The sequence below is a fragment of the Lontra canadensis genome, unplaced genomic scaffold (genome assembly GCF_010015895.1).
Source record: "Lontra canadensis isolate GAN:19392208 unplaced genomic scaffold, GSC_riverotter_1.0 scaffold23, whole genome shotgun sequence".
Lineage (NCBI taxonomy): Eukaryota > Metazoa > Chordata > Mammalia > Carnivora > Mustelidae > Lontra > Lontra canadensis.
Genome location: NW_022631017.1, coordinates 8,616,511 through 8,630,709, shown reverse-complemented (window position 1 = coordinate 8,630,709; position 14,199 = coordinate 8,616,511). Strand labels below are relative to the sequence as shown.

General features: G+C 45.4%; 1 protein-coding gene across 2 annotated transcripts in view; it reads left to right on the top strand.

Annotated features, from left to right (window-relative positions):
- The window catches only part of DAAM2 (dishevelled associated activator of morphogenesis 2), a 117,412-nt gene that overhangs the window by 77,925 nt on the left and 25,288 nt on the right, over positions 1–14,199 (top strand). For both annotated transcript variants that reach the window (XM_032862287.1, XM_032862285.1), the window contains exons 7-14: positions 615–725; positions 2,095–2,198; positions 3,334–3,400; positions 4,458–4,575; positions 6,584–6,722; positions 11,404–11,462; positions 11,598–11,782; positions 12,377–12,676. In XM_032862287.1, coding sequence (XP_032718178.1) covers positions 615–725; positions 2,095–2,198; positions 3,334–3,400; positions 4,458–4,575; positions 6,584–6,722; positions 11,404–11,462; positions 11,598–11,782; positions 12,377–12,676 — 1,083 coding nt within the window. The remainder of the gene's footprint in view (positions 1–614; positions 726–2,094; positions 2,199–3,333; positions 3,401–4,457; positions 4,576–6,583; positions 6,723–11,403; positions 11,463–11,597; positions 11,783–12,376; positions 12,677–14,199) is intronic.

The window sequence follows — 14,199 nt, the reverse complement described above, 5'->3', positions numbered from 1 at the left end:
AAAGGTTTTTAAGCACTTACTCTGTGTGGAAAGTGGCCCCGACCCTTTGCCAAAGAGGTGTAAAAGGCAGTGTCCATGCTGTCAGGGAGCTGGGTAGGAAGATTTATGAGCTGTAAGCAGCTGGAACTGTAAACAGCTCTAATGTGCTGAAGTAGCATTTTGGCACAGCCCTACAAAATAAACTAAGCTCTGGGGGCGCCTGGGTGGCTCAGTGGGTTAAAGCCTCTGCCTTCAGCTCAGGTCATGATCTCAGGGTCCTGGGATCGAGCCCCGCATCGGGCTCTCTGCTCGGCAGGGAGCCTGTTTCCCCCTCTCCCTCTGCCTGCTTCTCTGCCTACTTGTGGTCTGTCTCTGTCAAAGAAATAAATAAAATCTTAAGAAAAAAAAACAAAACTGAGCTCTCGAGGTGAGTGGCAGGACTGAGACTGAGGCGTGGAGAGGCAAAGGACGCTTCTTGGAAAAGCTGCACTTTCAGGAAGGCCCAGGGTAAGCTAGATTGATTGGGGATAGCAAGCAAGTGGGGCATGCTAGGCGGTTAGAATCCACAGGCACAAAGGCTGGACTTGTAGGATCCTGAGCCTGCCTTTTCTCTCCTGTCCTGCCTTTCCATCCAGACACTGCTGAATGAGCTAGACCGAAGTTTGGGCCGGTACCGGGATGAAGTGAATCTGAAAACAGCTATCATGTCCTTCATCAATGCTGTCCTCAATGCTGGAGCTGGAGAGGTTAGGCATCTTCTCCTTGCCCTTACTGTTCCTGGACTTTCTGGCCCCAGGGGAGTGTGTGCAAGTGTCTTCTGGGGATGTAGCAGAGGGATGGGGCCAAGCCCTCCAGTTGGTGGGGCTGTCACTACCATCACTGTCTTCAGACTACCTTTATCAACCCTTGCCTCTTTCACTTGGGGCTGAGAAAGAATGGATTATCATGAACCTTGCTGTCATGAGGGGTTCTTGAGGAGTTTCTTGCATGGGTAGCATTGTGCATTAGGTGTGTCCTGGACAAAACCTAAGTTGGCTGGCTGATGCTTGCTTAGGATGGTGGGGGATCATTTATGGGAGGAGGGCAAATGTAGGCCCTTCTTTCTAGAGTTTTCCAAAGACCTGCTTCTGGACTAGGTCTGAGCTAGTCCAGACCTTCTTCTTTTTTTTTTTTTTAATTTATTTTATTTTATTTTTTAATTTTCAGCATAACAGTATTCCTTGTTTTTGCACCACACCCAGTGCTCCATGCAATCCGTGCCCTCTCTAATACCCACCACCTGGTTCCCCCAACCTCCCGCCTCGCACTGCTTCAAACCCCTCAAGATTGTTGAACCGCTTCTGAGTTGGCTGGTCATGCCCTCTATCACCTTCTGTTAGGAGATATGGCTTCTGATTTTCCTTACTATGGGATCAGAATAGGATCTCAGACTAAAAATAGCAACAGTTGAAGAAGAACTTGAAGAGCAGATTAACTCCCCAAATTCTAAGGGAATCAGATGCTCCAATCAAGGTCAGTTTGTTGAAGGTCAAGGGGGAAATTTAATGATCTCTACATTTCCTTCTTTTCTGCCAGCACACTTTTCTTGCAACCAGCCCTGATGAGCTAAGTTAGGTGAGGTGGGTGGGAAATGTCCCTGAGATGCTGATGTCACCCTTGTCAATACTAGCTATACTAATCCATTCTGATTAGATGGTAACCATACATCATCAGGTAATGTAATATCATCCTGTTGGTAATCTCATTGCCATTTTACAGATGAGAAAACTAAGGTTTTCCCCAAATGACAAAACTAGTGAGTGTCAGAGCAGGGATTTAAACAAAGATCTGTCCGAAATCAAAGCTTATGTTCTACATTATGGTGCCACTCTTGGATGCCAAAGGCTGAGAAAACTGGTAAAGGACTTAAAGGAAGTGAGGCAGGACACCTAATGGGAGTAAATAACAAGGTCAAGTGTGTCTCCTCCTGCCCTTTCTTGGAACTCTGGACCCGAGGCAGTTCCAGATGGGTTGTTGCAGGTGATGTAGTGGGACAATGACTGGAGTGGGTCTGCTGGGGACTCTTGTGGAAGAGCCACAAGCCAATGAGTCTGGTCCTGCTTTGGTGACCCCCAGGATAATCTGGAGTTCCGCCTTCATCTACGGTATGAGTTCCTGATGCTGGGGATCCAACCTGTGATTGACAAACTCCGGCAGCATGAGAATGCCATCCTGGACAAGTAAGACCCACCTGTCCCCACTGCAGTCATATGGGGACAGTGCCTCAGTTGGGGATGATCAGGACTTTCAAGGAGGCTGCCCTTCCTACTGGAAACCACCTGCCATACACAGTATCAATTCAAAATCAGTTCTGTGTGGGGAAGGTGGATAACTCTCACCCCCATGTCCCACATCCTACCTATGTCCCTCCCTGCTCTCTTGGCTGACCTACTTTCTCATTTCCAATGTTATAGGCAGGTGGACCCAGTAGTCCTCAATCATGGCAGTACTTCCCCAGGGTGGGTGTGGGAGCATTTGGAAACACATGGTGGTATTCCTTTGGCTTTCAGACTGGCTGGTTGGGGGACACTAACTGATATTGATTGTTGGAAACCAGGAATACTAAACATCCTGCAGGGCACTCCTGCTTAGCAAGGGAATTGCTCCACTCCAAATGGAAGCCATAAAAGCCTTCATTGATAAAAGGGCACAATTAAATTCCTATGTGTTCCTTAATTCCAATTAAGTTCCTTTCTGTCTCTTCTGGTTCTGTCCCATTGGTAGACTATTTTATTGCACTGAGTCTTAAGGGAGACAGGATGGGCCCTTTTGAAATGGAGTTGGGGAATGGATGGGGTGAAAAATGACAGACCCATAAACTGGCTTCGTAGGTTGACATATGGACAGTATGAGAATCCTGGTGGAGGCAGAACAGTACTCCTTGACTGGGTGATTTTATCCCAAGGGACAGTTGGCTAAGTCTGGAGACGTTTTTGTTGTCACAGCTTGAAAGGTGGGGGCTGCTACTGGTGTCTGGTGGGTAGAGATCAGAAATGCTGCTGAACCTTCTACATTGCACAGATCAGCCTCCCACAACCAAGGCAAATCTAGCCCTGGGTATCAATAATGACAAAATTGAGAAAGGCTGATCTAAGGGGACAGGCCTCTATGCTAGCCTCCCTGAGGAGGGGGCATGGGGTTCTATAAAGGAGGAGAGCACTGGCCTACAGACAGGTGGCTTCCTTATGATTTTGCCTTGGCCTCACCGGAATAAAGCTTTCAGATTTAGTTCACTGGGGAGTTAAAGGGGTTGACCCTCAAATAGGGACATCCTCAAAGTAATATCTACTCTCTCTATCCCCTCATCCTATCTAGGCATTTAGACTTCTTTGAGATGGTGCGGAATGAGGATGACTTGGAGCTAGCCAGGAGGTTTGACATGGTGAGAAGCCTACAGGGATGGGGCTACAGCAGTGGGGTCCCAGGTGGCCCCACAGACTCTTCTCCAGATCCCATGATGTGGTAGGTCCAGTGTTGGCTGGCTTCCCTGGTGAGTGGCCCTATAGCCAGGTCCTGCTTCTGGAGCCTGGCAGTGTGTTGACTCTGAGAGGCCTCACCTGGCAGGCCTTACCTACCAAGGGCATCTCCTTTGCTGGGAGATTGCAACCCCCAAAGGAAAGAGGGCCTGTTCTTACATGTGATAGTCTCTAATTCTCTCCAGGCTACTCTTCCCCTGCCTTTCAGCAATTTCCTGAGTCCCCTCTCCCCGTCACTAACCAGATCATGCTTCACAAACCAGATTGTCTTTTCATTTCAATCTCAATAACCCTGAAAATACACAATTCTGCTACTTAAATATTGTATTATAAAATCTCCACTCAAATAGAAACCTACATCTAGTGGCGCTCCAGTCACCCATCACCGTCCAATTATATTGTCACATAAACCTTGGATTTATAACAAGGAGACTGAGATTAGTTTGCCTTGTCACACAATGAGAGTAGATCTGGGATTTGAACCCAGGTTGCATGAAACTATGCTACGTGGTCCTTGAATTACCTATGTCCCTGTCCCCTTCCCTTAGTTTGAATTAGTAGCTCTCAACCAGCAGTGTCTTTGCTTCCTCCTTCCCCTGTGGACATTTGCAATGCCTGGAGACAATTTTTGTTGTCACAACTGGTGTAAGGAGAATGTCACTGGCATCTGATAGGTATGGACCAAGGATGGTATGGAACAGCCTATAGTGAATAGGACAGATCCTTATGCTGAAGAACGATCTGGTTCAAGATGCCAATAGTGCTGAAATGGAGAAATCCTGCTTCATGGAATTAGGACATCTCCCTCTGCCTTTTCTCTGTGCCTCTCTTTTGAAGCCTGGCCAGAAGCAGGAGAAGGAACATCATCCTGGGAAATGGGGCTCCATGGATGGAAGTAGGGTTTTCTCCCCTCTTCTTCCATGGCTTGCCCCTCCCTGTTCACTGTGCCCTCCACTCCCTCAGGTCCACATTGATACCAAGAGTGCTTCCCAGATGTTTGAGCTGATCCACAAGAAGCTAAAGCACACTGAGGCCTACCCCTGCTTGCTGTCTGTTTTACACCACTGTCTGCAGATGCCCTGTGAGTACCCTACATGTACCTCTTCCTCAGCCGGGCTGAACGTTGGCCTGGGGCAGGTTGAGACAATGTGTCAGGACTTCCCTGAGTTGGTGAATCTGGCTGGGTCTCCCTTGGCACATGTCCCCAGGAGGTCTGGCCACAGGATGCAGGCCCTTGTTCTTCCCTCCCTCTTTGGGGTCAGGACTTCCACTGTCACCCAGGTGAGCAGCTGGGGACTTGGGCCTGAACAACAATGTTCTGGTCTACCAAGAAGAAGCTTGATTATTGTAAAATCAAACAGAGCTGGATGTCAGCTTATGACAGGAGAGTTATCAGGCCTCTTGGGGGGCTCCAAAAAGCAGCTTTGTGTTTGGGGGACTAGCACAGATCCAGACTGAGCATGCCTTTTTCCAAGGTTTTATCAACTCCTCCATCCAGGTCTTGTGAGCTCCACTTTAATACACTTTCCCCTGCCTCTCTTTGCAAATACTGGATGTCAGCATATAAGCTTAGCAGATGCTAAGCTTTTTAAGATCGAGGTGTGCACAGTGACTGAATAAATTACATATAATCACTAATAGCCACCCCAGCATGCAATTTGAAATGAACTGTAACTATACCACTTGGTATTTAAGCTCTTCACAAAACCACAAATTTGGAAGACTAGTATGGCCAACCAAGATGGTCAACCTGGGCAGACTCTCTACTGGTGGTGATGGTGGCATTTGTTTTCGTGGTGATGGTGGCAATGACTATAGTTTACTATGTGCCAATGCTGGGCCATGCATGATGCAAGGCTCTTTGGCACAGTGTCTCTAAACCTCAAAATGATTTAAGGGGTGTGCATTATTATACCTGATTTATAGTGGATGAACTTGAGGCTTGGTGATTCTGTACATATGAAGAAATTTTTGTTTCTTTGGGGTTATGGCTTTAGATGAAACCTGTTCTACTTCTGTGAGCCAGTGACCTGGCTTTACCCTGTATTCCTGGGTGAAGGGTAAATGGAAAACTATGCCACATTGCAGTGCCTGTGTCAGTGAAGTATTGGAAAAGAAACCGGACACAGTGACCTAGACCAGGAACCTTTCAGTTCTAAAGCTCAGTCCAGAGACCTTCACAAAAGATGTAGGAAGTGCCTGAGAAACCCAACTTCTCCTCTCTCAGGTTCTCTTTGTGGTACTCCATGGGTAATATCAATGGGTGTCTTCCTTCAAAATGGGGCTTTGCAGACAACCTTCCACCTTTAAGCATTATGGTTTGACTCTGAAATCAGCATTATGTTGGCTGACCTCCTTTGGTTGGTCAAAGTACTTGGGATCAAGATGAGGAAGAGGGGCTTGTGGTGAGCCATGAAAAGAAAACCCATGTCCCACCAAACCATGACTACAGAGGATAGGAGTGGAGCCCTGTGAGGTCAGTCGTCACACACAATCCTTTGCCTTCACAGTTCTGGGTCACCTTCACCAAGAAATCAGCCTGGATTCCATTAGCACTTCTCCAACCCATTCTGACTCTCTCTCTTTCTTAGTGCATACCTGTAGTGAGTTTCCATTCATCTTTCACCATAGAACAACAGCCTAGATAATCCTAAAATCTTTTCTTTTTTTAAATTTCCCTGGAGACTTCATTATTTAGCAGGTAATATTTTGGAGCAGATTTACTTTCTGAAAGGTGCTTTTTTTTAGATAATGGAAAAGACAATTTGTATTCCCAAGGCATAGGCTATTCAGGGTGCCTACAGGGAACAAAGACAGCCAAGAAGCACTTCAGGAAGTAGAGAAATCTATCTAGAGGATTGACACACTCATGGAAAGTCAGTTGCAGATCATCAAGAAATGGCTGCATTTGCGAATCTCCATCATCACCATCAGCATCAGTAGCATCATTGCCTCTTCCATCAGACTGGGAGCTTTCCAAGGGTGGGAGAGGGCATGTTTCATCAGCCTGTGCCCATGCCATGACTCTAGGGCAGGGCCCCAGGGTGTTCCAGGGCTCAGTAAGGTTATGATGCCTGTTGTCCTTGCAGACAAGCGGAACGGTGGCTACTTCCAGCAGTGGCAGCTCCTGGACCGAATCCTTCAGCAGATTGTCCTCCAGGATGAGAGGGGTGTGGACCCTGACCTGGCTCCCCTGGAGAACTTCAACGTCAAGAACATTGTCAACATGTGAGCAGTGGCCAGCTCTCACCTGTCTTCCTCCTCCTTCCTCTCTCCTCTCTCTCTCTCTCTCTCTCTCTCTCGTAAACCAGATGCCTCCAAATGCACCTGAAGGAACATGCCCAGTAGAATTCTCTGATATGATGGAAATGTTCCATATCTGCCCTGTTCAAACCTGGCTGCTGAGCACTTGACCTGTGGATAGTGTAACTGAGGAGCTGAATTTAAAATTTTATTTCATTTAAATTCAGATAGCCATATGACGTGGCTAGGGACGATCATATCGAAAAACACAGGTTTATAGGGGATGTAGTCAGCTTTTTTTTCTCATTTTTTAAAATTTAATTTCTTTTCAGTATAACAGAATTCATTGTTTATGCTCCATGCATACGTGCTCCAATACATGGAGCACACACAGTGCTCCATGCAATACGTGCCCTCCATAATAACCCACCACCAGGCTCACGCAACCTCCCACCCCGCCGCCCCTTCAAAATCCTCAGATTGTTTTTCAGAGTCCATAGTCTCTCATGGTTCATCTCCCCCTCCAATTTCCCTCAACTCCCTTCTCCTCTCCATCTCCCCATGTCCTCTGTGTTATTTCTTATGTTCCACAAATAAGTGAAACCATATGATAATTGACTCTCTGCTTTACTTATTTCACTCAGCATAATCTGTACCAGTCCCATCCATGTTGATAGAAAAGTTGGGTGTTCATCCTTTCTGATGGAAGCATAATACTCCATAGTGTATATGGACCACATCTTCCTTATCCATTCGTCCGTTGGAGGGCATCTTGGTTCTTTCCACAGTTTGGCAACCATGGCCATTGCTGCCATGAACATTGGGGTGCAGATGGCCCTTCTTTTCACTACATCTGTATCTTTGGGGTAAATACCCAGTAGTGTAATTGCAAGGTCATAGGGAAGCTCTATTTTTGATTTCTTAAGGAATCTCCACACTGTTCTCCAAATTGGCTGCACCAACTTACATTCCCACCAACAGTGTAAAAGGGTTCCCCTTTCTCCACATTCTCTCCAACACACGATGTTTCCTGTCTTGCTAATTTTGGCCATTCTAACTGGTGTCAAGTGGTATCTCAATGTGGTTTTGATTTGAATCTCCCTGATGGCTAGTGATGATGAACATTTTTTCATGTGTCTGATAGCCATTTGTATGTCTTCATTGGAGAAGTGTCTGCTCGTGCCTTCTGCCCATTTTTTGACATGATTATCTGTTTTGTGTGTGTTGAGTTTGAGAAGTGCTCTATAGATCCTAGATATCAGCCTTTTGTCTGTACTGTCATTATAGTCAGCTTTTTTTTTTTTTAAATTATTGTTTGAGAGAGAGAGAGAGATCATGAGAGAGCACAAACTTGGGTAGGGAGGAGAGCCAGAGGGAGCAGCAGACTTTCCACTGAGCAGGGAGCCTGATGTGGGGCTTGATCCCAGGACTCTGGCCTGACCTGAGCCAAAGGCAGACACTTAACCAGCCGAGCCACCCAGGTGCCCTTGTACTCAGCTTTTAATGATTCATTGCATGGAGTGGATAGAGGAAGAATTTAAACTTATTAACAATGGTCTGTGAGATAACCAATCCTCCAGTTTGCTTTTGCATGACCCATGAGCTAAGAATAGTTTTTACATTTTAAAGTGTTTATGCTGAGTGAAATAAATCAAGCAGAGAGAGTCAATTATCATATGGTTTCACTTATTTGTGGAGCATAACAAATAACATGGAGGACAAGGGGAGTTAGAGAGGAGAAGGGAGTTGGGGGAAATTGGAAGGGGAGGTGAACCATGAGAGACTATGGACTCTGAAAAACAATCTGAGGGGTTTGAAGGGTTGGGGGGATGGGAGGTTGGGGGAACCAGGTGGTGGGTATTAGAGAGGGCACGGATTGCATGGAGCATTGGGTGTGGTGCAAAAACAAGGAATACTGTTATGCTGAAAAAAAAATAATGCTTTTTTACTTCTAAGTGAAAAAAAATAATGCTTTTATACTTCTAAGTGAAAAAAAAAGTGTTTTTAAAAACAAATGAGAATATGTGACAGAGACTGTACCTGCTTTATAAAACCTAAAATATTTATTCTAACCCTTTAGGGAAAGTTTGCCAATCACTGAAATAGAGCATGGCAATTTAACTAAGGCTGTTGGATAAGGATGTCAGAGCCTAAGTTCTTCTGGCTTATCTTTGACCCTGTGTACTGAGAAACACAGAACCAAGTTTAGTCACATCAAGTAGTAATCAGATGTTATGCTAACATACTAATTTTTAATTTTAAACTTTTACTTGACCTTATTTTTTCAAGTTTTTATTTTAATTTCCAGTTAGTTAACATATAGTGTTATTTTAGTTTCAGGCGTGCAATGTCGTGATTCAACATTTCCATATATCAACCCGTGCTCATCATGACAAGTACCTTCCTTAATCCCCATCATCTGCTTCATCCATCCCTCTGCCCCCTCCCCTCTGGGAACCATCAGTTTGTCCTCTATAGTTAAGAGTCAGTTTCTTGATTTGTCTTTTTTTCTCTTTTTTCCCCTTTTCTCATTTGATTTGTTTCTTAAATTCCATCTATCTGTGAAATCATACGGGTTTGTCTTTCTCTGACTGATTTGTTTTACTTAGCATGATACCCTCTAGCTCGTCCATATCATTGCAAATGGCAAGATTTCATCCTTTTTAATGGCTGCATAATATTCCACCATTTAAATGCACCACATCTTCTTATCCAATAACCAATTGATGGACACTTGGGCTTCTTTCAAATCTTGGATTTTTCAAATAATGTTGCTGTTAGTGAAAGTCTGATCCAGTTGCCCTTTAAGGAGATAAATTGGCTCTCAATTTGGTCATATACCAAAGCCAAGTAGATAATGATTTTGGAACTATTCCTGCTATTGTTTTCATTTTACAGGTAGTTGGGTATTGATGTGGTTAATCCTACCTGGTATGCTGGACAAGTACAAATAGAAAAGTAATCAAAATGCAACTTTATTTCTGATTTTTATTTTTGTTTTCTACCATTTCTTTGCACTATTTAGTGGGGAAGCTTTTCCTCTGCCCTCAGATCCAATGAAGTTTTTGCTTCTTCTTGCACAATGGAAGTCTTAAGATCATTTTAAACAGTCTCAAATCTGCAACTAGAAGAACTAGTCCCAGATGTGAACTATGTAAATTCTAGATTAGATTTAGCCTTCACTCTCTCTCTTCCCCGGACTGGGGCTGGAAGTTGCAGTGGGAAGGGCATGTGTAATGATTGGCTTTCTTTCTCTGTTCTGTTTTTCTTCTAACCCATTGTACACACATACCCCCTTCTATTAGCTAACCAGTTTTTAACCCCTATCACAGTGCAGGGGAAGGAAGGAGAAGAGGAATAGATCTTACTTGATCAGGTAACTTAGTAAACAGGCTTCCTATTCTCTGGCCTTGGCACATGGGTGAAGACATGGATTATTTCTGGGATCTTCTGAAGCTCTTTGGCGCATGCATCTCACTATAAAACCCTGGCCACTGGCCATTTAAGGCCTTTTTATCCCCTGGGACTGGGTGGTACCATCCCTTCCATCAGCCCGATTCACTAGCAATCTAGTACACAATGGCACAATGTTCAAGTGTCCACTTCTCTGCTAGGTGGACATCTTGAACAGGACTTAAAATGGCATCAGCCCAATTTCTCCATGATGCTTGCATGAGAAATCCTCATGCAACCTATGTGCCAACAAAGTCCAAGAGTGCTGGATATCCCAGCAGAGCACCACTCTCCTGGTTAATGTTCCTTCACTCTTTGGACCTGTCTGGCCCCAAGTTGGACTCCAGTCCACCATGCCTCCTTCCCAACATCAGGGAATGTGGGTCAGAACTCTCTGAATTAGGTTCAACAAAGATAGTGGATGATGGTGAAGGAGGTGTGACCTCCAAGAAGGACAGCAATGGCTCTCTCCAAAGACTCTTTTAACAAATTATGTTCCCTTCCATACTCTGTCCCCTCTTTATATCTTTCATCTGATTGAGGAGGCCAAGATTCATGGATCTAACTCTGCCATGTTTTTAGAGTTACAAAAAACAAAAACCTGGTTATTCGGGTCTCATTTGGGATTTCATCTCTATTACACTTTGATGTCTAGATAATAGCTTAAACCCCATTACAAGAGTTGGACATGAATGAGGACTTCCTGTGACTTGGATACATCCCCTCTTTACCCTCAACATATTCATTCTGTGGTGCTGGGATGGGCGATTTCTCTTGCTCTTATACATTGGTTTTTGGAAGCCTGTACCATGGTAGGGCTAACATTTTGATCTCTTTCAATGCAAAAACTTATTTTTACAAAGGTGTACAAGTCATCAGACAACTAAAGGAAGCCTGAGATTTAGTCCTAGTTCTACCATTAGTTAAGTTATTGTCTTCATCTCTGCTCTCAAGAGCTTCAACTATATCACAAGGGGTTGGATCATAAGTTATTTGAGGGTCTTTTCAGTTTTCACAGTCTGCAGAGAGACACATGAGAACTGGGCAGAGCTGGGGACCTGGAGAGACATCTGGAGAGTCAGAATCCTAGCCTCCTTGATGTGGCTGGACAGATTGGAGATCATGGAACTGATGTGGGGAATAGGGGGATGATATATCTTTTGGGAGGTAATGAGTCAACAATCAACAGACCCTTCCCTGTATTCCCCACCAGGCTCATCAATGAGAATGAGGTGAAACAATGGCGAGACCAGGCAGAGAAGTTCCGGAAAGGTAAGGGGCTCTGCCTCAAACCACTGCATGCTCCGCACAACCCCTCCCCTGCCCAGCCCAGGACCCATTCGAGGTAGACCCATGCATGTTCAATCGTCTCTTCCCATTTTCTCTCCTGTCCTACTCCCATCCCAGAACACATGGAGCTGGTGAGCAAGCTGGAGAGGAAGGAGCGAGAATGTGAGACAAAAACATTAGAGAAGGAAGAGATGATGCGGACACTGAACAAGATGAAGGACAAGCTGGCTCGAGAGTCCCAGGAGCTGCGCCAGGCTCGAGGACAAGTGGCAGAGCTGGTAGCCCAACTCAGTGAAATCTCAGTACGTGGATACCCTCCTCTCTTTACATGTTGAGCTGAGACCTTCAGGATGAGGTGGGAAGAACAGGTGTGGGGAAGGGCTGAGGACCTCAAGATGAAGGAGAATTTAGAGGAGCAGCTCAAGCCAGGATAGAGAGGACCTCTGAGTCTGTAAGGGTTGCTACATTTGTATTAATTAGGAAAACAAACAAACCAATACTGTTTTCCTTGGGTGACACTATCCCAGGAAGCACACCTGGCAAAGCAGAGTGCAAGTATGGTTTTGCGCCCCCTCCCTATGTAGCTGGATGTCCTTGTGCAGGCGGTAGCATACATAACCATATGTAGCATTCCTGCTGTTGCATTGTGATAACTATGACTTTATCCAGTGTTATGTATGTGTGTTTTACCTATGTGTATGTGTCTGTGGTTGTGTCTGTGTATATTGGATATTTGGGGTACAGAGAGGAAATGGGGGGGCAAAATGTGTGGGAGAGGTGAGAGCAGGATTGGGGTTCTAGTATAGATGAGTAAGAATAAGGAATAGTGTGGTGTGAACTTGAAAGGTAACCTTGCTTGATGGCTTTGTCTTTTTGATTTTTCTGTCTTCCCACAGACAGGACCAGTATCTTCCCCGCCTCCCCCTGGGGGCCCACTTACCTTGTCTTCCTCAATGACAACCAATGACCTGCCTCCACCTCCGCCCCCTCTCCCATTTGCCTGCTGTCCCCCACCTCCACCACCACCTCTTCCACCTGGTGGGCCTCCCACTCCTCCTGGTGCCCCACCATGCTTCAGCATGGGCCTGCCTCTCCCTCCAGACCCCTGCCCCAGCAGTGATATCCCACTCAGGAAGAAGTGTGTTCCCCAGCCTTCCCATCCACTGAAGTCCTTCAACTGGGTCAAGCTGAATGAGGTAAGTAACAAAGAAAAGATCAGTAGATCCATTCTCCCATAGCCAGTGACAATCAGCCCCACGGATTGCGTGCCCATTGTTTGTAGATCTCCCGTTCTGGGTTCTTTCTTTGGGTAGGGGGAAGGGAAGGCACAGTAGATGCAGAAGATGGGATTGCTGATGCCAGACAGCTCACTGTCCACTGGGAAGAACATCTATGCTGGGAGAAGATAGCTTGGCATGTGCTAAGGGTCACATTGGAAAAGCCACCTGCAGACAGAATGTGTATGTGGTGAGGGTTAATAGGGTTATGTTGATACCAGAGCGTGGGCCAAACAGAGTCACTTTTCTGGACAATACAATGGCTGGGCTAGAGTTTTAAGAATAGGGTCTATTTGAGGAAAAGAGTGGAAGATATAGGCAAAGAACTTGGGCCAAGGTCTAGTGATGGTAAAGATCAGGCTGGTGTGTTCAAAGGACTGAAATGATGAGGCCTTGGCAGGGGACAGGACAGCACCCTTGCCATGAAGAGTTTCATGTCAAGATGTAGCCATTTTGGCATCCTCCCAGTGGGAAGTAGACACTTTTCTAGACTTTTCTAGACTGCTCAGTGGTGAGAGGCCTTCATGAATGTTATCTGTTCTAATAATCAACAATCCCAGGTCCATGTGTGGGTGTTGGTTCCTCTGTCGGACTCTCACAAGCATGGAGTGGATTTGCCCTGGATTACATTAGGCTCCTAGTAATTTAAGTCCAGTTCCAGCCTGGGTAGAGCCCTCCCACTGGTTCTGTACTAAATCCTATTAGGACCTGTGACTTTGTCCTTGAGCTGGGACACATACATGGTAACTGTGTTCAGTTCGCCTGACCCATACACACACTTCAGCGGCCATGCAGACATCATTTTGGAGCTTGGACTAAGGGATGCCCTCAAACCTTTTGTATGAACCTCTTGGTCTGACTCTTGGGGAATTCATAACTGTACCATTCTATGCAAGCTTAAATGAGTTCAGAAGGAGACTTAAGTGGGAAGAGACATGGAATTGTGAAATAGATGGGCAGCTAGCTATGGGTTAGCTGCCTCTCCTAATGTAGACTGACAGCTAGTCAGTCAGTCTGAGGGCTTCTTTGTGTAAAGATTTGTTGCTGGAGGTCATAATGGATAATAATAAAAGGTGAGCCAAAGCATTGCCTTGTGAGAGTTTTGAATCTGGCAAATTAGGGATTTTGTTCAAGGAAACACCTAGAGATCCTAGGCAGGGATTGAAGGGGAGGTTCTAAACTCCGACTAAACCAGGTTTGGCTCTAATTAACTGGGCAACCTGTGGAAATCACTCAGTTTTTACCTCGGTTTGCTTACCTATGAGATTTCTAAGATTCCTCTTACCTCTAATTGAGGTGGAAAGACAAAGCATGAATAAAACTCATAGTTATGGGTCTCTGATAACATCTCCAATCTAAGTTGGTAAAATTTTAGAGCCACCTGTTAGCAGAATTTTGAAGCCACATGGTTGACATTTGTGACAACTGTACTGCACAGCTGC